At 44.4% G+C, this 22,071-nt stretch overlaps 1 protein-coding gene across 7 annotated transcripts in view; it reads right to left on the minus strand.

Moving 5' to 3' along the window:
- The window catches only part of adam15 (ADAM metallopeptidase domain 15), a 38,692-nt gene extending 17,066 nt beyond the window's left edge, over positions 1-21,626 (minus strand). For 4 of the 7 annotated variants that reach the window (XM_070550974.1, XM_070550973.1, XM_070550976.1 and 1 more), the window contains exons 1-22: positions 21,323-21,626; positions 20,768-20,856; positions 13,110-13,186; positions 12,957-13,035; positions 12,803-12,879; positions 10,146-10,386; positions 9,838-9,903; positions 9,689-9,760; positions 9,446-9,615; positions 9,273-9,357; positions 8,637-8,785; positions 8,332-8,509; positions 8,044-8,136; positions 7,770-7,965; positions 7,541-7,649; positions 6,540-6,729; positions 6,381-6,458; positions 4,512-4,623; positions 4,279-4,432; positions 4,134-4,187; positions 3,630-3,738; positions 1,275-1,343 (exon numbers count right to left, since the gene is read on the minus strand). In XM_070550974.1, coding sequence (XP_070407075.1) covers positions 1,275-1,343; positions 3,630-3,738; positions 4,134-4,187; positions 4,279-4,432; positions 4,512-4,623; positions 6,381-6,458; positions 6,540-6,729; positions 7,541-7,649; positions 7,770-7,965; positions 8,044-8,136; positions 8,332-8,509; positions 8,637-8,785; positions 9,273-9,357; positions 9,446-9,615; positions 9,689-9,760; positions 9,838-9,903; positions 10,146-10,386; positions 12,803-12,879; positions 12,957-13,035; positions 13,110-13,186; positions 20,768-20,856; positions 21,323-21,467 — 2,592 coding nt within the window. In that variant the 5' untranslated portion in view covers positions 21,468-21,626. The remainder of the gene's footprint in view (positions 1-1,274; positions 1,344-3,629; positions 3,739-4,133; positions 4,188-4,278; positions 4,433-4,511; positions 4,624-6,380; positions 6,459-6,539; positions 6,730-7,540; positions 7,650-7,769; positions 7,966-8,043; positions 8,137-8,331; positions 8,510-8,636; positions 8,786-9,272; positions 9,358-9,445; positions 9,616-9,688; positions 9,761-9,837; positions 9,904-10,145; positions 10,387-12,802; positions 12,880-12,956; positions 13,036-13,109; positions 13,187-20,767; positions 20,857-21,322) is intronic. The other 3 variants (XM_054740804.2, XM_070550975.1, XM_054740806.2) reach the window with 3 other exon arrangements.
- Between the last annotated feature and the right edge of the window lie 445 nt (positions 21,627-22,071).

The following is a 22,071-nucleotide window of genomic DNA, read 5'->3' on the forward strand; positions in this document are numbered from 1 at the left end:
ATAGGGTTTATTACTCAAGTAAGGGTAAAAAAGTATCTGATTAGAAGGCTACTTGAGTACTGAGTATCATCTGATCTAATATTTTTAAATGATGACATCAAACAGACATAAAATAAGAAGTTATGGGCAAATATTAGTATTTTAAAGACTAAAGGGAAAAAATGTAAACAAATAAACAACATAATTACAAAATAACACATTTTAGGCAAAATTTAGGCACAAACTGAGGACAATATTTCCTGACATACAGGGTTTATTTAATTGTGTGAAAATGTAGCACGTTTAAAAAAAATACAGCGATAATACCGAAAACCGTGGTAATTTTGGTCACAATAACCACGAGGTTAAATTTTCACACCGTGACAACCCTAATACAGACCATTTTAGATTAGGTTACATTTCCTTTATTCCCAGATTATGTAGTTTGTAGCACTCATTATAATGTTGTAGAAAATTTCTGGCCAATCCACGTGATCGGTATCGGTGATCAGCATTCTTTGATATCGGTATCGGTGATCGGCAGCAAAAAACCTGATCGGTGCATCCCTAGTAAATACTACACAATGTGTAAAATCGGTCCTACTCACGAAATACGCACTGATCTGTTCGTAAGTATGGTTGATAAATGAGGGCTCTGGAGGGTTGGATTTTATTTTATTCTAACTGATAATGATCGTCCCTCTGCGTATTTTTACTTTTTTTTTTAATGTTTAAGTTAAAGTTAGAAGTAATACAATAAAAACTAGAAGTGCATCAAAAATCATCTGGCCAAAATTCAGCATGACTGAAACCCACAAATCAGAGGTTTATTTGGTCCGTGAACACACCACTGCCTGGTTCATGCAAGCTTCTTTGCTAAATGCTAATTCATGCTAACAATCAGATTAAGAGGAAGTGTTCTGAGTTGGATCAGAGTGGGACAAGAGCCAAACATCTGGATTAAAAACCTGACTTGATGCATCAGAAAATAAACAAAAAAACAGAATGAATCAAGAGGTTCTGATTTGTTGGTTTTCTGATCAGCACGCTGCCGAGTTCTACAATCATAGAATTTGGAAACTTTTACTGAAGTTTATTTGTAGGAAAGAAATTCAGTTTCCAAAGATTTTAAATGATCATTTCTAAAGATTTTCTTTCATTTTTGGAAGCAAGCACAAACTCGTCTGGACTGGGACGACAACAAACACAAACGACAACAACAACAACAACAAGAGACCAACGACCAACACCTGAAGCACACTAACACACACGAGAACAGGTTCAGGTGAAGTTACCTGCGGTGAGGGGTTTAGGGCGGGGTCAGGGGGGAGGGGCTTAGTGGGAGGAGCAGGTCTGTCATGAACCTGATAGGAGAGAAAACAGGAAGCAGAAGCAGCAGGGGTGTTAAAGCCAGAACCAACAGGAAGTAAAAATGCTTCACTTCACCTGGAATATGAAGTAACTCAGAGGTTTAACTCAGATTTCCTCTTCAAACATCGTCTTGTTGTCAGGACAAATTTTAGTCTGAACGAAGTTGGAAATTACTATACGTATTGTTTTATTTTTTTTTTAATTAAGAGAGAAAAAATAAAAAAATAAACATCATGTCAGACCTAAACCTATACACTTCCAGTTCCAGCTGCTGCGTTTTCCTGGAGGTTAGTTTCAACTTTATAATTTTAGAGGAAATAGAAAGTTTTGCAAAGTTCAGAACAGATCTTAACAAAGTAATTTTTACAGGAATTAGGAAAATATATATTTTTCCCACTGATGGGGTCATGAAAAAGCTTCAGAATGAAATAATGCCACATGACCCGCATGGCCAGGTTCCGTTCACACGGCCTTCTCAGGAACGCAGATGTCTCCAAACACATGGGCGGGGCTAATGACAGGCACAGAAGTCTATGTTGTTTTACTTAAATTAGTAAACAAAGATGGCCGTGAGCAGTGTTGCTCACAGCTTTCTTATCTCTCACTGAGAGTGCTGTCAGCTCATCTGTTTCTTGTGGGAATAATTTTATAACTGATCAATAATTAATTATATTTTCCTGTTTTTAACTCAATTTCTTCTTTGCTTGTTTTCAATTCTGTAGGATGTCTTTGTGTTCCTTGAAATGCACTTGTAAATAAACAAACAACATATTATTAGTATCTATATTTTTTAAACAACAGCAGTGTTGGGAACGTTACTTTAAAAAAGTAATTAGTTATAGTTACTGATTACTTTGTCAAAAAAGTAACTCAGTTACTAACTGAGTTACAAGATCATAAAAGTAGCTAATTACCAACAAAAATAACTAGTTAGTTACTTTTTTCATTAAAGAATGCAAGAATTACTACAATAGTGAAATATAAATGACTATTGACTGGAACATAATAAAATGTATGTCCAAATGTTTTATATAAACCTGAATAATTTCAATAAATAAGCACTTAACAGGAGGAACTACTAATAGGAACATTACACTAATCTAGACTATTAAAAGGTCACTGTGTGATATTTAACAAGACCCCAATCAGCTAAAATTTAAAATTGCAAATAGAAACACCTGTAAAGCTTCCCGAGCCTTTAAATGGTATCTCGGTCTAGTTAAATTACAGAAATAAATGTAATTTTGCACAGTATTCTAATTTTTCCAGATTCACATAATTGTGTGTTTTTAGCAGCATTTCTGTTGCTGCTAATCTAGTAATGGTTAAATAAATAAATAAAATCCTTTAAAATTACACTAGAAGAGGCACAAATCTGATGGAGGACTTAAATGTACTAACATGGGTCAGACCCAACCACAGAAGAGCTGAAGCTGGGTGGTAAACACACACAGGTAGTTCTGATAACACCTGAGCTCCATGACGTCTGAGACTGATGCATCAGTGTTGCAGCGGGACTAAAGACATGATCAGGAACAGGTTACAGCTGGATGATCTAGGAAGGTAGAAGATCAGGACGTCTGAGCGGTGAACAGGTAAGCGGACCTTCGGGACGTCCCGCTGTCACGCCAAGAAGGGCACGGCTGTAGACCCGCAGATTCGCTGCTGCAGATTCCCACCTGCAGCAGCGAATCTGTGGGGGGTCTGCAGCCGTAGACTATTCATCATGTCTTCCTCGTTCTTCACGGGCCATGATGCTCTTGGATGAAAACATCTGCCTCTTTAGCTCCTGATCAGCTGATGACAGCTTCAACACACCGCGCTGCTTAACGCACGCATTTCCTTATCAGTAACAGAAACGATCGTTTTGACGTGGGCCGCTGCTGTAAAAAAAAGTGAAGCGCGAACCGGAAAAGCTTCTGCCGATCACAATTCAACAACGGATTATGAAAGAACGGATAACGCTCGAAACACACAGATTCTTCCTGATGTGAGAGGTGAGTCTCCACTTTGTTTTGGTTGTTTTGGCGTCGACATCATCCTAGCGCGCCGACACCTCTCTCTCCCTGGCTGCAGCTGAAGTGTGGCGGTCAGAAAGCCTGTTGCTCAACGTTCGACAAGCACATAGTAACGCACAACCTTCCGTCCCCAGTAACGGTAACGGCGTTGCAACAGTGGGAAAAGTAATTAATTAGATTATTCCGTTACCTATAAAATAACGCAGTTAGAAACGCCGTTATACTTAAACAGCGTTACTCCCAACACTGAACAAGAGTTACCTCTTTTTGGGGCGGAGCCAGTGGGATGTCAGGCTGAGGGTTCAAGTGGTATCTAAGAGGTCGGACCTGCTCCCCGTTCCTGCCGTCGACTCGCTCCATCACCGGAGTTCTAGATGAAGGAAGTATCATTGTTTAAATTTCAACAAACACACACACACACGCCCACACACACACACCTGACTACTGACACAAACACTTTAGAACAGATCAGTCTTTAGTTGATGAACTTGAAGCTGCACTAAAACTACCCAGAAGCCTCTCTGCCTGGTCTCATTTGTGCTGATGAAGGCGGCTTGGTTTGTGTTTGGAACTAATCCAGGTCAGTGCAGCTTTAAGTGGTTTAACTGTGGGACTGGTCAGTCTGAGCGGTGAAGGAGGCCACGCCCACAGTAGAATTTTGTTTTGTTGTTTTTTGAACTGAAAATACAAAATAAAGAGCAGAACTTCACCTCTCTGACTCTACAGGGACAGACTACAGACCGGGACCAGCAGGTCCAGCAGTACCTGGAGACGTGGGCGGGTTCAAACTCCAAACCCCACATCTCACAGTCAGTCACACTGCATTGTGGGTAAGAAAACAGTTTCTGCTTATAGAGAGCTGATCTGATCTGCTGGAGTCAGCAATTCAAACCGCCCGTGTTGGCATTACCGGTTGTGCTGTCGAACTTTGTGGAACGGGCTGTTGGGTCCCAGACAGCAGACCGCCCGTCGGAAACGAGGGAATCGGAGAGCGAGGAAGAGAAGGACAACAGGCAGGATGAAGAAGAAGATGACTAGCAGGGCGACTCGGACAGGATCCGACTCTGAACACAGAAACAGGAGGGTTACACGCCGAGACACAGGAGCTGATGTTGTTCTTCTGTGGTTTTCAGGGTGAAGCACCTCCAGCTGCTCTGGTCGGGCCGCTGTTCACGCTGCCTCCATGACCCGAGTACCTGCAGTCAGGTGGAGCCCAGCCCACTTCACAGTGACAGTTCTTATTACTGTTACACACCTGCAACACAAAAACAACACAACACTGCTGTTCTGCTTTATTGCATTAACTCATTCACTGCCAATGACGACTAAAGTCGTCATTTGCATTTTTTTACTGTTTGAGCATCGGAACGAGCCTCTGCGCTGAGAGAACAAACATCTCAGCCCTGAAGCCGATCTTCATTCACAGACGTCACACGTCATGTGATCAGGAAGCAGAACATCCATGTGTTCGGAGATCGTTTTGGGCCGTTCCTGTAAAAAAAATGGAGGCGCAAACCGGAAAAGCGTCTGCCGATCACAATTCGACAACGGATTATGAAAGAACGGATAACGCTCGAAACACACGGATTCTTCCTGATGTAAGAGGTGAGTCTCCTTTTTGATTTGGTTGTTTTGGCGTCGACATCATCCTAGTGCGCAACGTTCTGGGACTCTTAAAAAAACTGTAAAAACGGTGAGAAACGCTGGCAGCAAAGGCCGTTAGCGATCAGGAAACGGCTGGCAGTGAATTAATTAAAAAGGTTTCTGAAGGTCGTTCTTTGATTATTTCTATTTGTTTAAAGGGACTTTACTGAGTTTTGAATTTTTATGCTCGCGATTGCCCCCTCAGGCCAAAAGCGTAATGGCAGCTTCAATAAGAGGCTCGTGCACGAGGCGCACATGCTGTACGTGCACACTCCTTAACGAAAATAACAGCTGAGACAGTCCCGTGTGTGTGTGTGTATGTGTGTGTGTGTGGCCCGGAGGAGAGAGGACAGGAGAACGTGCAGCTAATTAATTAAATAATTTGGTTCTGTACCTTTTCTCTTCAGCACAGCCGACAAAGGTTTAAGATGGGTCAGTCCTCCTGCATGCTCAGATCATTCCCTTCCCTTGCTTGAAAAATTGTTCCAAAATGAAAGTTGAACCCACATCTTTTTTATCTGTGAATTCAATGCCGTTCGGCGAGTCTCAAATAAAAATTTGGGCATCTTACTGTAAAAAAAATATAACATTAATGTAAAAAATAAACTCTAAATAAACTATGTTCACATCCAGAATCGAACCAGAACTTCTGCACGGGAGTCCGACGTCTTACTAGATGAGCTAAAGCACCAGTGATGTCTTTTGTATCTGTAACATTTATATCCTTGATGACAGCTGAAACAATGTTCAAAGAACGGTTCGGAGCGAAAATGGCTATTTTATTGCTAATTTGCAGGAAATATCTAGAAAAAAGTAGCTAAGGGTCCTCAGAAATGTAGCTAGGTTCATTACTAGGCGTTCGGAACAGCGACAAAGTCGCTGAGTTGGCACTGCCTCACTCTCTGCTGCTAAAGCTACGGATAGCAAATGCTACGGGCTATGCCTGAGCGTGAACGCGCATGAAGCAGCCTGCTCGACCCGAGCAGCTCAGCTCAACTCTCTTTTTCTGTGATTTTACAGAAAAACAGGCAATCACAGTAAAAGTGCCAGGGCTCATTCTACAGGACCAGGGCATTGCAGGAGAATGTATGAAGAAGAAATTTATTATTTCTATACATGTTTTGGCTGTCAAACTTCCATAATGCCCCTTTAACAAAAACAACCAAAAAATGTATTCCTATTAAAAAACCTCAAAAACAAATAGTTTGTAAAATTTATAAAACTGAGGAATGACAAATGGAACAGTAATAGAATAAAAAAAACACCATAAACACAGATATATTCAGTCGATTTTCTCTCATTTTCTCTCTCGGATGACATCCTTTTTTCATTCTTCTATCAGACGCGTGGAGCCTGGTTCTTACTCACCCCGTGACCATTGCACTTCCTGCGACATTCGTCCACTCCGAACACGGACGCATCCTGACATTTTCGATTCAAACAAGCCTGCAGAGACAGAACCAGGCCCAATCAGACCTCCTCTATGAGACCTTGGACACAATCACTAGCAGGAAGTCTCTGTCTGACCTTGCCGGGGCCACAGGCAGTGCCCTGGGCCACAGTGGCTGGGTCAGACACGTCATCGTCCAGGTGAAAGAAGGTCCCTCTGCAGACCAGGTCGCTGTTATTGAAGCGAACGGTGAGAATCTGAGCAATGCTGCCCAGCAGGGGGCGCTCTGTTCCCCCTTGACACTGAATCCTCCCACAGAAAACGTCCCTGAAACAAAAACAAACAGAGGACAGATAAAGGCCGTGTTCGAGTTGAGCAGCACCTTGCCTGGAAAACAGACGAGAGCAGACGGACGCAGCAGTGGGAGTGGCTAAAAGCCGGTGTTTATGTCGGACAGATTTCCCTACATGTGTAGCTCACGGGTGACGATGGATGAAGACATTGCGTTAAGAGTTCATACTTGTTTTATTTATAATTTTAATTTTGGTGCCTGTTAGCAACCGAAACACATCCTCACGTGCTTGTGGATATCATATATTGTCTATGAAGACATGACTGTAATAATAAGTAAAGGTTATCAGCTGTAGGTTTAGTGTGCTCATAGGAAACGTGAGAAAAGAACACAAACACATTTCTCTTTATGGCCTATATAGTCGTCATCATCAACGTAACATGATTTACAGAATACATGTGACCAACTAACATTTCATGTTCTACCACCAGATGTTTGGATCAGAATGTGAACCAATCAGTTTTTAGATCAGGTAAGAGCCAGGCGTTTCCCGTCATCCCCTAGGTTTTGCTGCCAGTGAGAGCAACTGCAGCACCTTGCTCCAAAATCTGCGGCTGCCATGATCTCATGAGGATATCGTTGCCTACGTAGGCATGACGTCAGAGCAAGTCGACGTCAAGTCGGACACAAATCTAACCGGCACGCACTGCTCGCCGATCACCGCTGATCTAATCTGCGCAGAACTGGCTCATCTCGAACACGGCCAAATAGATCAGACCACAGGCTGAGGGTCACACACAGAGGCATCCTGGGATTTGTAGGCTGAAGACTGTAAAGATGACTTACGAGTTTCCACAGGGGATGTAAGAGCCGTTGGTCAGCTGACCACAGTTTCCATATTTGTTTCCTTGTTTGTTGACGGATGAGAAACACACAGCTGGAGCGCTGGTGGCGTCTGAAAACACAAACTGTACTTTAGATCTGATCAGCAAACAGAACCGGTAAAAACTCAGCATGAACAACATTTATCCCAGTATACACCCAATTCAAACTGGTTATGGCTACGTTTTCTTACTTGGCCCCCACAGCATCTGGCACTGTGTGTCCATGTTGGTGCAGATTCCTTCGTAGCAGTAGGAGGCTCCATCCTCGCAGGGCTCGCCGTTCTGCTGGAAGACGTTGGGGGGGCAGTAGGGGGAGGAGCCTGTGCAGTATTCAGGTAAGTCACAATCTCCGAGTGGTTCACGGCACACCAAACCAGCCGCCCGCACCTGAGACCAAGAAAAAGGAGATTTACGTCTGACTGGTGGCAAGGACGGGACGGCTCTGGGACATCTAGGACAACCAACCTTACAGTCCTGACAACAGATACCGTCGGATGAACATTGAGCTCCAGGAACCAGCTGACAGGTGGAGGCATTACAGCACGGGTCCTCACACTCCTGACCAACCAGAGCACAGCAACACGTCAACAGGATCACCCTGACATCACCAAGTTACTTAAAACAACGATTCAAGCTGCTAAATTGTTGCAGGTTGTTGTTTTTATTCCACTTCAGCTCTGATGACATGACAGAGGTTATAAACACACTCAGGTGATATCAGACAGACGGGTGAGCAGACAGACAGGTGTGTACCTCCAGCAGGCCGCAGTCACACTCCTCTCCTTTCTCCACGTACAAGTTTCCACAGCGAGGTCCTCCCATAAGGCGGTCGGGCTGCGGCACATTGAACAGACACATGCCGCCGCCGTGCAGCAGGCTAACAGACAGATCTGCAGAGCTGCAGCTGCTGAACAGCTGACCGGGCATGAACCTGGGGTCAGAGGTCACAGGTGAGCCACAGCACAGGAGACCGTTTAAGCTTGTGACTGAGCAGCCTTCTACTCCATAAACATTTACAGACTGAGAGGAGCAGTTTAGAGTCCAGATCAGGTTCTCACCCAGTCGATGGCTCCATGATGCAGCCCCCGAGGCGTGGCTCGTTCTGGCAGGAGCAGGAGCGCTCAGTGGTGTCGTGTCTCATCCCCAGGTTGTGACCGAGCTCATGAGCAACAGTAGAGGCCACGCCCAAAACACTGACCAGGTGATCCTGAGAGAGAAATGAGATGTAAACAGCAGGTTTACTTCTTGGTAGAAGCTCCTCGGAGTTGTGAGGAACTAAAGTCTTTCTGGGATGTGAACGAGATAAATCTGATCCTTTTGGCTCCAGATTCTACGGTTTGCCTTTCTGCTGCTTCCTGTCATGGAAACATGTTTCTGAGTGTTTTCATCAACAGGAACTCTGACTAGAAGCTTAAATAACAAATATTTTGAGTCAGGTCAGTAAATAAACGATGCTCTGTTGTGTTTGTCCCAACATTTTTTATTAAAGCTGTGAAAAATGATGTCCCGCGTCGGTTAGGACATAATAAAATGATAATGCAACCAAACTAAACCAGGTGGTGAACGAGTGAACACCTCAGACCTGACACACGGAAGCTCTCTGATTGGCTGAGGTAATCACATGACTTCCTCCTGCCCGCTCACACGCAGCAGGTGACTCTGGTCACCAGAATCACATCTAAAGACAAACGCACCACGCTGACCCCGCCCGACCGGTCTCTGGAGCACATGGACGACTGAGATGCCATTCCCACCGTGGTCCCATCAAAAGACTCGCCCCTGTGAAGGTAAAAACAAACCCAGAACCATCAGAACCAGAACCATTCGAAACCTTCAGAAGAAGCATATTCTGGGTCAGAACGTTTACATGATGAGCTGGGCGTTGTCATGACGAAGACGAGGGAGCAGGTCTCTGGTTCTCCAGTCCAGGAAGTTGTTCAACGTGTCGGTTGGACTTTTCTCCACCCGGATCTTATCGCGGTCACTCCAGATCTCCACACCGGTCAGCGCCACCCGGACTTTCAGAGGACGGTAGAACTGAAACAGGAAGAGGAAGTGGTTTGGTTCTACTGCAGCATCAACAGGAACCCAGAGGAACAGGAAGTCTCACCCAGTCCACCTGGTTGGCCACATCCAGCAGGCGGTAGATGATGGTTTTGTTGCTCCTCTGGTAGTTCAGAAACTATGGAGCAGATAAGAACATCAGGATCCCGAATGTCTTCCTGAGCTGCATGTTGGTTACAAACGTTTACCACAGACCTCCTGGTGGTCGGCCACCAGAACCAGCTCGATGAACTTGGTCTCAGACAGGATGTCCCTCTTCTTCTGCAGACACAACAGAACCAGACCAATCAGAACAAGAGGTTTCGTGTTCACATCCCATAATCCTGATCCTCGTGTTTAATGAGGAGTCAAACACAGGAATGTTCCTGAACAGAACCTCCTGATTCTGCTCTGGTACCAGAGCCAACCCGTGGAGGTCCTTTTGTTTGTCATGTTTTTTTTGTTTTTTTTTACTGATGCTGAATAAATAATTCTGTTGTTCTTCAGAAGCGTGTTAGTCTCACCCGCTGTGTGTGTGTGTGGTTGTAGGTGAGGGGGGGGAAAGAATGAGACACTCCACAGCCTCCAGCAGCGCTGTCCTCCAGAGGGACGGTGGGGAACAACAGGTGGACTTCATCACCTCCTCCTCCACTCCCACCTCCTAGACTGTCCTCCTCCTGCTGAGGGCTGGAGCGATGATGGTCCTCCTCCTGCAGTTGCGGCTGCAGCTCGAAGCTCAGCGAGGAGTTCAGGACGATGACGCCGCTGCAGGAGGAAACAGGCAGCGATCAGCTGATCGGCACTGATCCACGATAAATAAAATATTAAAGTAAATAATTAACATATGAAGACAGTAAATATCTAAAGGTGTGGAGACCTCCTCAGTGATAAGAGGCACAGCCAGTGTAACATTTTCCCTTGTTTATTATCATATTCTCTGCATCAGAGTCACTAACGTGTCTTTTTTCATTAACACTTCTCACTAACGTCTTTTCTAGATATTCCTATTAGCTTAAAATTTTACATTATTATTTATGAGCTGTGGTTGATGCTGTTCAGGAACAAACAAGTTATAAGGCTCTGCGTTTGCGCTTTGACACAAACGTTCTCCTCTCCAAAGTTAAGCGGTGGGGGGGGGGGCAGTTCTCTCTGTGGCACCCTTGATGGTTAGGGCAAATTCTGCTCTATCCCCCTGGCTTGCTTGCCCTGCTCTAACCACATGTGATCGCTGGATGGTAAGCTGGAATTTGTTTAATTGTGGCAGTGAGCGCACAGCCACGGGGGACAGGGAGACTAGTGACGCGGCAGCACTGGAGCGAGAAGACACAGCTGCTGCAAATTCCTGATCAGACCCATTCTACATTTACTCACAGGACAGAACGATGTTCACGTCAAAAAACATCTGAACATTAAAAAAGAACGATAGCATGGAATTAAAAAAACTGATTTTTTTTTTTTTTTTGGTTTTCCTCAACTTGATTCTTTGTTTTTCATGTATTCATTTATGCATCTCAGGCTGCAGGAAAGTTCAACAAAAGTTAAAGATGTAAAAAAAAAATTTTTTTCCAACATCAGTGATTTCAAAGGGAAATGGCGTCAGATCTTGGAGTAGATAAAATAATTAAACCAGACTCTTTATTGCTGAAAGAGTTTTTTTTATCTATGCCAGGGTTTTTGCTTTCTGTTGTTTCTGGTTGATCTGAATGATCAGATCTAAGAGCTGGAAACTGTAAATTACATCGATAACAGTGTTTTCTGTGTGCAGAGTTTCAGAACGCTGCTGGTTGATCCTCTAACCTCAGAAATCCCAGAATCCAAATAAATCCACTAATCCTGCTGCAGGTCAGAGGTGGCTCTGATTAACCTGCAGAGGGACACAGATGTCGTCACTCACGTTCTGCTGCAAACAGAACTGGTTCTGTAAATCCTGGACTCTGAACCAACCTGATTCTGAGGTTTCAGGTTCTTCTTTGCCCTTTGCTGCAGATGGAATCACATTTTCCTCTGAATATGTAAAAGGTTTAAATGTTTGTGGATCAGCGAACTGAGACTCTGCACACCGAGCCGTCAGCGATCCGACTCCCTTCAATCCTGCATTTTCTCTGTATTTAAATGAGGACAGAAAAGTCCCCGGTTCAGCAGCGAGGAGCCGTCTCTGCCCACTCCGGGGTGATTTTACCGCTTCGTCAGCAGTGTTTTGCAGATTCAGCGTTTTTAGTTAGAACAAGATCAATGCTGGGAAACAACAGCGACCTCCTGTTTGCTTGTCTCAGCCTTTTTGTGACCAAACTGGGACACAAACTCTGATGGTTTCATTCAGAATATTCATTCATGATTGAAGTAACAGAACTCAAACCGATGCGTTCATCAGGACAGCACCTAGAGCTGCGTTCAGCCACTTCTGAAGAACTAAAAATCTAAATCATTAACTCATTCGCTGCCAGCGTTTCCTGATCGGTAAAGCCCTTCGCTGCCAGTGTTTCTCACTGTTTTTACGGGGTTTTTTAAGAGTCACAGAACGTTGCGCACTAGGATGATGTCGACGCAAAAACTACCAAAACAATGAGGAGACTCAGCTCTTACATGAGGAAGCATCCGCATGTTTCGAGCTTTATCCGTTCTTTCATAATCAGTTGTCGAATTGTGATCAGCAGAAGCTTTTCCGGTTCGCTCCTCACTTTTTTTACAGCAGCGGTCCCAAACGATCTCCTAACACATGGATTTTCTGCTTCCTGATCACGTGACATGTGACGTACGCGTACGGAGATCGGCTTTAGAGCTGTTTGTTCTCGCGGTGCGGGGTCTCGTTCTGATGCTCACACAGTAAAAAGATGCAAATGGCGACTTTAGTCGTCATTGGCAGTGAATGAGTTAAATATCGGATTAAAAACTGAATCAGATAATGAATCCTAAATTTTTGGGATGAAATTCTGGGACAAACCAACCTGGATCAGGACGTCCCCAGTGAGGGTTTTTAGTTAGGAATTCTGAATATTAAACTAAGATGAGCCTAAAGACGACGTCATGTCCTTAAGAAATGAAGAGACACTTGTTAATAATTATTGAGATTCTAAACCTAAAGAAGGAACAGAACAGGGGAGTTTCAACTTTGTTGGTATTAATAAAATAATGTGATTTAATAAACCAGCCTGTCTGTGAACAGGGGTCAGGGGTCACTGACCGGAGTCCGGAGCAGGAACTCAGTGCCACTCTGGACTGTGGGAATCCTTTCACGCTGCCGTGATAATAACAGTGAGTCTGAGGACACAAACGACATCCATCTCAGCTGTGTTACAAAACCCCCCACCTGGACCGTGGTGTGTTCACTGACTCACCACAGGGTCGGTCGTCACAGACACTCCGGTTCCATTTGGAAGGTAGAAGTAAACGTTGGGAGGTTTGGGCAGCAGGTCGCTGCAAACACGAAAGCAAGAGTGTTTTAGAATCAGAGCGTTTTATGGGCTAACTGGATCTAAAACGGAACTCACTGGTTCTTCTCCAGATCCAGCAGGAGGACACGTCCTCCCACCTCCAGCCCACAAAGCAGCTTGTCAGGGTGACCGTCCTGAGAACAAAGAAACAGAAAAATAAAGATCAGCTAGAACTGAACATTACACAAGTTACAGATCTATAAAAACGTTAAAGATAAATCAGGAATCAGGAGTTTTAACATAAAGCAGGTTCTGGTTCTGGGTGGATTTGTTTCTTCTGGTCATTCAGAACTCGCTCTACATAAAGAATCAGCTGATTGTAGCTAAAACCCTGGTTCTGTTCAGACTGAGTTCTCTTTGGTGTTTTCTTAGATATGAATAATGACCCAGAGCCAGACAGAGGCTTGGGTTGCCGGAACCAAAAATCCTGTTTAAAACTCATTCTGTATCCCCCTGCTCATCCCTTTAGTTAGGAGCATATTTCTGTCTGAATGGTCAAAGGTCAGCGGGGTAAAAAATGTACAGGTGAAGGTTATGGAATAAAAATAAGCTGAAGACCAAAGATCAACTCCCTCAGACCTCCAGAACTGTGAGGCTGGACCAGGGGTTTAGACAGAACCACACCACTTCCTCCTTTCTGATCCTTAAGGATATGGGTGGGACCAAGTGCATCCGTTGTCCAATCAACGTGACTTCCTGTTCATTCATGGTTCTGCTCTTTGAAGAGTAAGACACTTCCTGTCTAGCAGCTCCTCGCTTTCTCCTCTCAGGTCCACAGGAAATGAAGGAGTGAGAAGCCTTTAGCTTACCTGACACTCTGACATCAACACCCAGCTGATGAGGCTGTTCTCATGTTTATTTGTTCATTAAATGGAGAGATGAGTCAGAAACAGGAAGTCTGGTCCAGAATCACCAGCATGAACTGACTTCAGAGTCTGATATGAAAAACAGCTAAGGGGTGGAGAAGAATTCCACTCCGAGGCGTATTTGTTTTCTACACCCTGGCTGCACTCTGGAGCGGGGGGAGGGGTGGGGTCGTATCATCACAAAGCAGGGTGTGTGTGTGTGAGTGTGTGTGTGTGTGAGTGTGTGTGTGTGTGTGTGTGTGGGCTGAGTCATATTCCCTCTGACTCTGAAGAGGAACTGACATCCAGCAGATGTTCTCACCTCTGATTGGTCGGTCAGATGTGGACAAACTAACTTATCAGAACCAGAACCAAGCAGTCAGGACAGATAAACTATCTAAAAAATGAGCTGGTAGAAAGTTTGACAGGCAAGAACTGGACAAAGATTTTGTTTTTAGGTTTAAACCGTCTGGTAAGGAGAATCAGCTGATTAATTTGAAAATCTGGCCTCAAGTTTGAGTGTCTTTCAAAATAAAGTTAAAAACCAAAATGAGTTGTGAGGGCTTGGTTAACAAAACTTTGGAGACCATCCATCCATTTTCGTCCGCGTATTCAGGGTTGGTCACGAGGACAGTAGCCTGAGCAGGAGGCCCATACTTCCCGATCTCCAGCCACCTGGGCCAGCTCCTCCGTGGAACCCCAAGGTGCTCCCTGGCCAGCCGAGACACATAGTTCCTCCAGCATATCCTGGGTCTTCCTTTAGATCTACACGCAGTTGGACATAAAAAAAACCTTACCAGGTAGGCGTACAGGACGAATCCTAACTAGATGTCCGAGCCACCTCAACTGGTTGCTCTCGACATGGAGGAGCAGAAGGTTTACTCTGAGCCCCTCCAGTGACCAGTGAGAGCTGGAGATCACACTTCCAGAACCTTTAGGAACTCTGAGTGAATCTCACCCACCCTTGGAGCCTTGCCACCAAGGAGTTTTATGACCATCTCAGTGACCTCAGCCCCAGAGATCAGAGAGCCCAACATAAAGTTCTCGGACTCTCCTTCCTCACTGGAGGTCTTTGAAGTACTCTGACCACCGATCCACAACGTCCCAAGGGTAAACAGCACATCATCCACTAAATAAACAGAGTTGGTATCCATCTAACGTTGATCACTATTCACAACACTTTGATCTACTTTGTAATCAGGTCCTGGACGTGGTTGCCCCTCTCAAGCTTTGCAAGTCTCGGCCTAGGAGGGAGCCATGGCTCTCTGATGTCACACGGGCTTGTAGGCGGGCGTGTAGATCCTCTGAGAGAAAGTGGAAAAAGGATGGCCTACAGGTCTCGCGTGAGTTGTTCAGAGCATCTCTGGTTGCTTATCAGGATGCAGTGAGGGCCGCCAGAATGGCCTATTTTGCAGACATCATTGAGACAAACTCCAATAATCCTAAGATTCTCTTCAAAACGCTAAACTCAGTTCTGGTGTATCAGGAGCCTAGCACCATGTCTCTTACAGCTGCTGGAAACTCTGAAGCTTTTCACAAATTCTTTGTTGATAAAGTGTCGGGCATTAGAGCAGCTATTTCTGGTAACTCTGTTGACCCTGTTCCAGTTCCTCCATTACCACCCACCCTGAGCTCCCTCAATACAGTTTCATACCCTGAGCTGAGTAAGCTAGTTGCGAGGCAGAAGCCATCTGGCTCTCCACTTGATGTTCTGCCGCCTCGTCTCTGGAAGGCTGCCTTTCCGTGCCTTGGCCCTTCACTTGGTCAGATTATCAATGGGAGCCTCAGCACAGGTGTGGTTCCAGCTGCTTTGAAAGCAGCAGTTATTCGGCCGACCCTGAAGAAACCTGGTGCTGATGTCTCTGTGATAGAAAATTACAGGCTTATTTCTACCCTGCCCTTTACATCTAAACTGCTTGAGAAAGTCGTTTATCAGCAGCTGGTCTCACATTTAGCTGACTCTGATCTGTTTGAGGTTTTCCAATCAGGGTTCAGGTCTGGCCATAGCACAGAGTCTGCTCTACTGAGGGTCCTAAATGACATCTATCTATCACTAGATCAGGGAACATCTGTGCTGCTTCTGTTATTAGACCTGACAGCAGCCTTCGACACAGTTGACCACTCGATTCTACTCGATCGCTTGGAACGATGGGTTGGGATCAAAGGGTCAGCTCTGGACTGGTTTAGATCGTATCTCCAAAACAGGACATTCTGTGTTAAACTGGGTGATGTTTTTTCTTCTTGGGAGGGGCTCCGGTGGGGGGTCCCGCAGGGGTCGATCCTTGGTCCTCTTTTGTTTGCCATTTATCTGCTACCTCTGGGGTCAATCTTTCGTAAACATGGCCTATCATTCCATCTGTATGCTGACGATTGCCAGATTTACTCTCCATTGTGTCAGGAGAAAGGTCACTCTATTCAGTCCTTTGTCTCCTGTGTTAATGAGGTGAAGTCTTGGCTAAAGTCCAACTATCTACATCTGAATGAGGGAAAGACATAGCTCATTGTTTTTCACCCCAACAGCAGGAATGTGGATCGTTATGCTGATCTTGGCCCTCTTTCTCCATACTCAAAACCAGTTGTTACCAGTTTGGGGGTGAAACTTGATGTAGGACTTAAATTTGATGCTCACATCAATTCTGTGATCCGGTCCAGTTTCTTTCACCTGAGACGCCTTGCTAAAATCAAGCATATGCTGTCGAGAGCCCACCTGGAGCGGGTACTGCATGCCTTTGTAATTTCTCGGCTTGACTACTGCAACTCTCTCTATGCAGGGTTGTGTCAGTCAACACTGCGTCGCCTACAGGTTGTGCAGAACAGCGCTGCCAGGTTCCTGACTGGGACCAGGAAACGGGACCACATCAGTCCAGTTCTGGCCTCCCTGCACTGGCTTCCGATTTCCTATCGCTCACAATTCAAAATACTCGTCTTTGTTTATCATTTCTTCCAGGGTGGTGCTCCCCCCTATCTGGCCACACTCCTGAATAGACATTCCCCATCACGCGCTCTGCGCTCCTCTGACCAAGGCCTGCTCGCTGTCCCTCGGTCTAGGTGTCGTACCCGTGGGGACCGGGCTTTCTCAGTCCTAGCACCGTTACTCTGGAACCAGTTGCCACCCTCAGTTAGGCTGTCCCCTTCTCTGCCAGTCTTTAAGAATCACCTAAAATCACACCTCCTCCGCTTGGCGTTTCCAGAACATGTTTGATTATGGCCCTCTATTATGTTGAATCCATTCCACAGTTTTCATTGGTACACTCAATCCATCCACTCAATCCAATTGTGTTTCACACATTTGTATTTTACCGGAATGTTTCATCTATTTTGTTATTTCCATTTTGTATTTTGTAATTTGAATTTATTTTATTGTTGATTTATTCAGTATAATTACTTACAACTGTACCATGTTCAGCGCTTTGGGCTTCCTGACAGGGTTGCGGAAGGCGCTTTATAAATAAAGCTTTGATTGATTGATTGATTGATTGGTAGTAAGATTAAAAGGCTGTTTTACTGTCTAACGCTGTAAAACGCCTCACAACACATTTTTGTCAAAATAAATGATCACTGTATATTGTTAATTAATTCAAATAATGTAATATTGATTTAGAGTTGTAGTGTGTGTGCTGCTTTATTTTATATGTGTACTTATTTCAGTCTAATTGTGTTTCTCATGCAGAAAAAACAAGCAACGATGGACAACTACATGGGGAACAAGACATTCACCCCCCAGCAATGCATACCACTTACAAACTCTATTCTAGATTCTACATTATTTTTTATGGAATTTACCTCTTATATTTTGATGCCAAAAAATTATTCTGGACTCATATTTTGCACTGTTTAGCTCATTTTACACCGCTGACTGTGTTCATGTGCAATAAAATAGATTGCAGTCAACTGCACAATTCTCTTATGTTTTTCTTTTTCTTAACTGAAATGTATTCATCACTTGTATAGGTTAAATAGCTAAACAATAACAAACCGATTAATCAGAAAAAATAATCGACAGATTAATCGATTATGAAAATAATCGTTAGTTGCAGCCCTAGTCCAGAGTTCATTTCAAGTGTGCTATTTGCATTTGGAATCTGTTGCTGTCAACTGTCAAGATGAGATCCAAAGAGCTGTCACTATCGGTGAAGCAAGCCATCATTAGGCTGAAAAAACAAAAGAAACCTATCAAAGATATAGCAAAAACATTTGGCATGGCCAAAACAACAGTATGGAGCATTCTCAAAAAGAAGGAACGCACCGGTGAGCTCAGCAACACCAAAAGACCCGGAAGACCACAGAAAACAACTGTGGTGGATGACCAAAGAATCCTTTCCCTGGTGAAGAAAGCACCCTCACAACAGTTGGCCAGATCAAGAACACTCTCCAGGAGGTAGGTATATCTGTGTCAAAGTCAACAATCAAGAGAAGACTCCACCAGTGTGAATACAGAGGGTTCACCACAAGATGTAAACCATTGGTGAGCCCCAAAAACAGGAAGGCCAGATTAGTTTGCCAAACAACATCTAAAAAAGCCTTCACAGTTCTGGAGCAACATCCTATGGGCAGATGAGACCAAGATCAACTTGTACCAGAGTGATGGGAAGAGAAGTGTATGGAGACGGAAAGGAACTGCTCATGATCCTAAACATACCACCTCATCAGTGAAGCATGGTGCTGGAAGTGTCATGGTGTGGGCATGTATGGCTGCCAGTGGAACTGGTTCTCTTGTATTTATTGATGATGTGACTGCTGACAAAAGCAGCACAATGGATTCTGAAGTGTTTCGGACAATATTATCTGCTCATATTCAGCCAAATGCCTCAGAACTCATTGGACGGCGCTTCACAGTGCAGATGGACAATGACCCAAAGCATACTGCAAAAACAACCAAAGAGTTTTTGAAGGGAAAGAAGTGGACTGTTTTGCAATGGCCAAGTCAGTCACCTGACCTGAATCTGATTGAGCATGCATTTCACTTGCTGAAGACAAAACTGAGGGGAAAATGTCCCAGGAACAAGCAGAAACCGATGACTGTTGCAGTAGAGGCCTGGCAGAGCATCACCAGGGATGAAACCCAACGTCTGGTGATGTTTATGTGTTCCAGACTTCAGGCTGTAATTGACTGGAAAGGATTTGCAACCAAGTATTGAAATGTATAAGTTTGATTTATGGTTCTTATTCTGTCCCATTACTTTTGGTCCCTTAACAAGTGGGAGGCACATATGCAAACTGTTGTAATTCCTACACCGTTCACCTGATTTGGATGTAAATACCTCAAATAAAAGCTGACTGTCTGCAGTTAAAGCACATCTTGTTCGTTTCATTTGATATCTATTGTGGTGGTGTATAGAGCCAAAAATGTTAGCATTGTGTCGATGTCCCAATATTTATGGACCTGACTGTAGCTAATCCTAACCTCTGAATGTGTGTAACTGACTGAAACATCTGGCCTGCATCTGTAGGAACCTAAAGGTGTGTTTGGGAGCTCGCTTGTGAACGGCTCTAAATCTAGAACTAATGAGATGATGTCATCCTGCCTTACGTTGTTCCTCTCTCTTTTTCAATGAGGTCATGTCTCTTGCCCAAGTTTAGATGACATCAGAGCTGCAGACATTCAGGGTGGGGTTCAGAACAGCCGACAGGGTGGAGGTAGCTGGCTGAGTCGTGTTTATGACTTTGCTTCAGGGGAGAGAAACACTGAGGAGGAGCTTCACTTGTGATGCTCATGAAAATCTGCTCCAGTTTGAGTCTTTCCCACTTTTCAACGTTCCCGTTTGGTCAACCGAACCTGACTCCGAGCCCGACTGAAGAGTTTCAGCTCATATAAAATATGTATAAAAGTTACATCCTGGTGCTTAAAACCAGAACCGGTCCCTTCTCCTACATGCAGATGTGTCCTCCCGGTTTTTGGTCGAGTCCAACACAGTCAACCTTTTGAGGCTCTTCCACTTTCTCCTCCTGGACTCGCTGTTTCCTCCTCGTTGGGTGGAGGGGAGGTGTGTGTGTGTCTGTGTGTGTGTGTGTGTGTGTGGGGGGGGGGGGTCTACAGAAAATGATCTCAGAGTTTCTGTCAGCTGCACAGGAAGTGCCCGTCTTCCTGTGGTGGTTCCTACAGGAAGGTACCGGTGAAACTGTCCAGCTTCCTCTCTGCTGCTGCTCAGAAACCGTCATCACTTCTGTCTGGGATCCAGGAGGAAATTGAAAATCCTCATCCAGAATAAACTTAGCTCTTCCAAATCCAGCGTGTCCGTCGTCACGCTTTGTGATAAAAACTAAAATAAGTCCCTCACACTTCTACTGAATTCTCACAAATGAAGTGAGTTGAGGGCAGAATTCCATGAAAAATTAATTCATAATTATCCTCCAGGTTGATTTCACTCAGATCGTTCCATCAGATTTAGGATTTTCCAGAATCATGGTGATTAGACCATGTTAAGACAACCAAAGAAACTCTGAACTAAAATATTTTTGTTTGAAATCAGACAGAAACCAGAACCTGGACACAGCCTAGGAATCAGCCTCTCACATCAACACCACAAAAATACTCTCATTGGGTCACCATGGCAACAGGTAGAGGAACTAATCTGCTTCAGTTAAAATGTTTTTAGCAACCTAAATATTAATCTGTCATCAATTAGAGGAAATTCTGCAGCTGATGAGGAAAGAAAATCAAATTTTGGCCAATTATTAGTTTTCATTTTATGTTATTTTTTTGTGGTACAACTTATTTTGGACTGGGAAAATACATTAGTTTCTAAATTTAATCTCAAAACACCCAGATCAAGACCAGTGGAACACCAGAACCAACCTGCAGGACCGTTCAAAACAACCAGAACTAGTTAAAAACAGCCACTTAGAACCAGAACTTTTTGTTGTTCTGACCTGAAAAGCTTCAGCCAGGCTCCGTCTCTGTCCGTCCACCAGGATGAAGGGATGGGTTTTCTCCAGGAAGGAATGTCTCCTGTCCACACCTGAAGACACAGACATGGAGATGATCTTACCTCCATCCTCCTCCTCCATTACCTGCTTTAAGTGTTTAAATCCTGATGAGATTTTAGCAGAGTTTCCAGCCTTCTAATAAAATAAAAACTTCCAGTTCTTTAAATTCTATTACTAAGGTTTATGTTGCTTTATTTCCGTTTATGTTTACGTAACAATTTAATAAACCACTTATTTTATTTCCTATTTTGCCAAGCTAAGAAAAATCAGAAAATAACTTTTGTTTAAAAAAAGATATATACATGTATAAAAAAGTTACATTTTTATATTTAAAATGATTAAAGTGTCTTTTATAACACTTCCCCGTTTATCAGTATTTACTTATCAATACAATTAAATCTTTTATTTTTTATAGCTTAAATGTTTTTTGTGTTAAAAATGTCCTGTGAGCTATCTCAGTGTGAGCAGCTCCCTCTCACCGGTACCGGAAACCGTTACCTGTCACTGCTTCGTCCACCTGGTCCTGATGCAGGACTCCTCCATCCCACGGTGCGTTCAGGGACCTGCAGACAGTGAAGGCAGCGCGGCCGCCCAGCAGCAGGAGAAACAGCAGCGGAGGCGGCAGACAGGCGGCGCCGCTCATCCTCTCTGCGTCACCGGGAACCAGCAACAGGTTGCGGCTGAGGCACTTCAGTGCCGTTGTGGTTACCTCACGGTGTCGGAGCACCGGGACAGGATCCACCGAAACTCCATGGTGCCCGTTTTTGCTGCAAGACCCAAATTAAACATCAAAATCCGAGTCGGAACCACCGCCGTGACCGTAATCGGTGACGCTGCGACGGGATGGTATCTGCGTAGTTCCGTGAGAAACTCCCCTCTTCTATCACCAGAGGGTCCCGTTAGCAGCAGGAGGACTGGGTCCGGTCCTGGCTTTAGAGTTTGAATGAACACCTGGGAGTTCGGTTTGTCCGTTTGGAGGGCGCGGAAGGCGTCTCATTGAGTGAAGGAACCGGACCACCCGTATTTTTAACTGGGGACGCAGACGTCACCCCAGCTGAGTCAAGCTAACCGGAACTAACAATCAAGGCACCGGAAATGACATACGTTAGCCTTCAAAGTAAAAATCAGTAAGTGGTGATGTGACAAAAAAAAGTAAGTGGTAATGTGGGAAAATTGGTGTTTTAACCACTAAGCTTATTGATTGTATGTTAACAAGTTATATTATAAACAAAATAAAGCGTCAGTAA

The sequence above is a fragment of the Nothobranchius furzeri genome, chromosome 5, assembly GCF_043380555.1.
Source record: "Nothobranchius furzeri strain GRZ-AD chromosome 5, NfurGRZ-RIMD1, whole genome shotgun sequence".
NCBI lineage: Eukaryota > Metazoa > Chordata > Actinopteri > Cyprinodontiformes > Nothobranchiidae > Nothobranchius > Nothobranchius furzeri.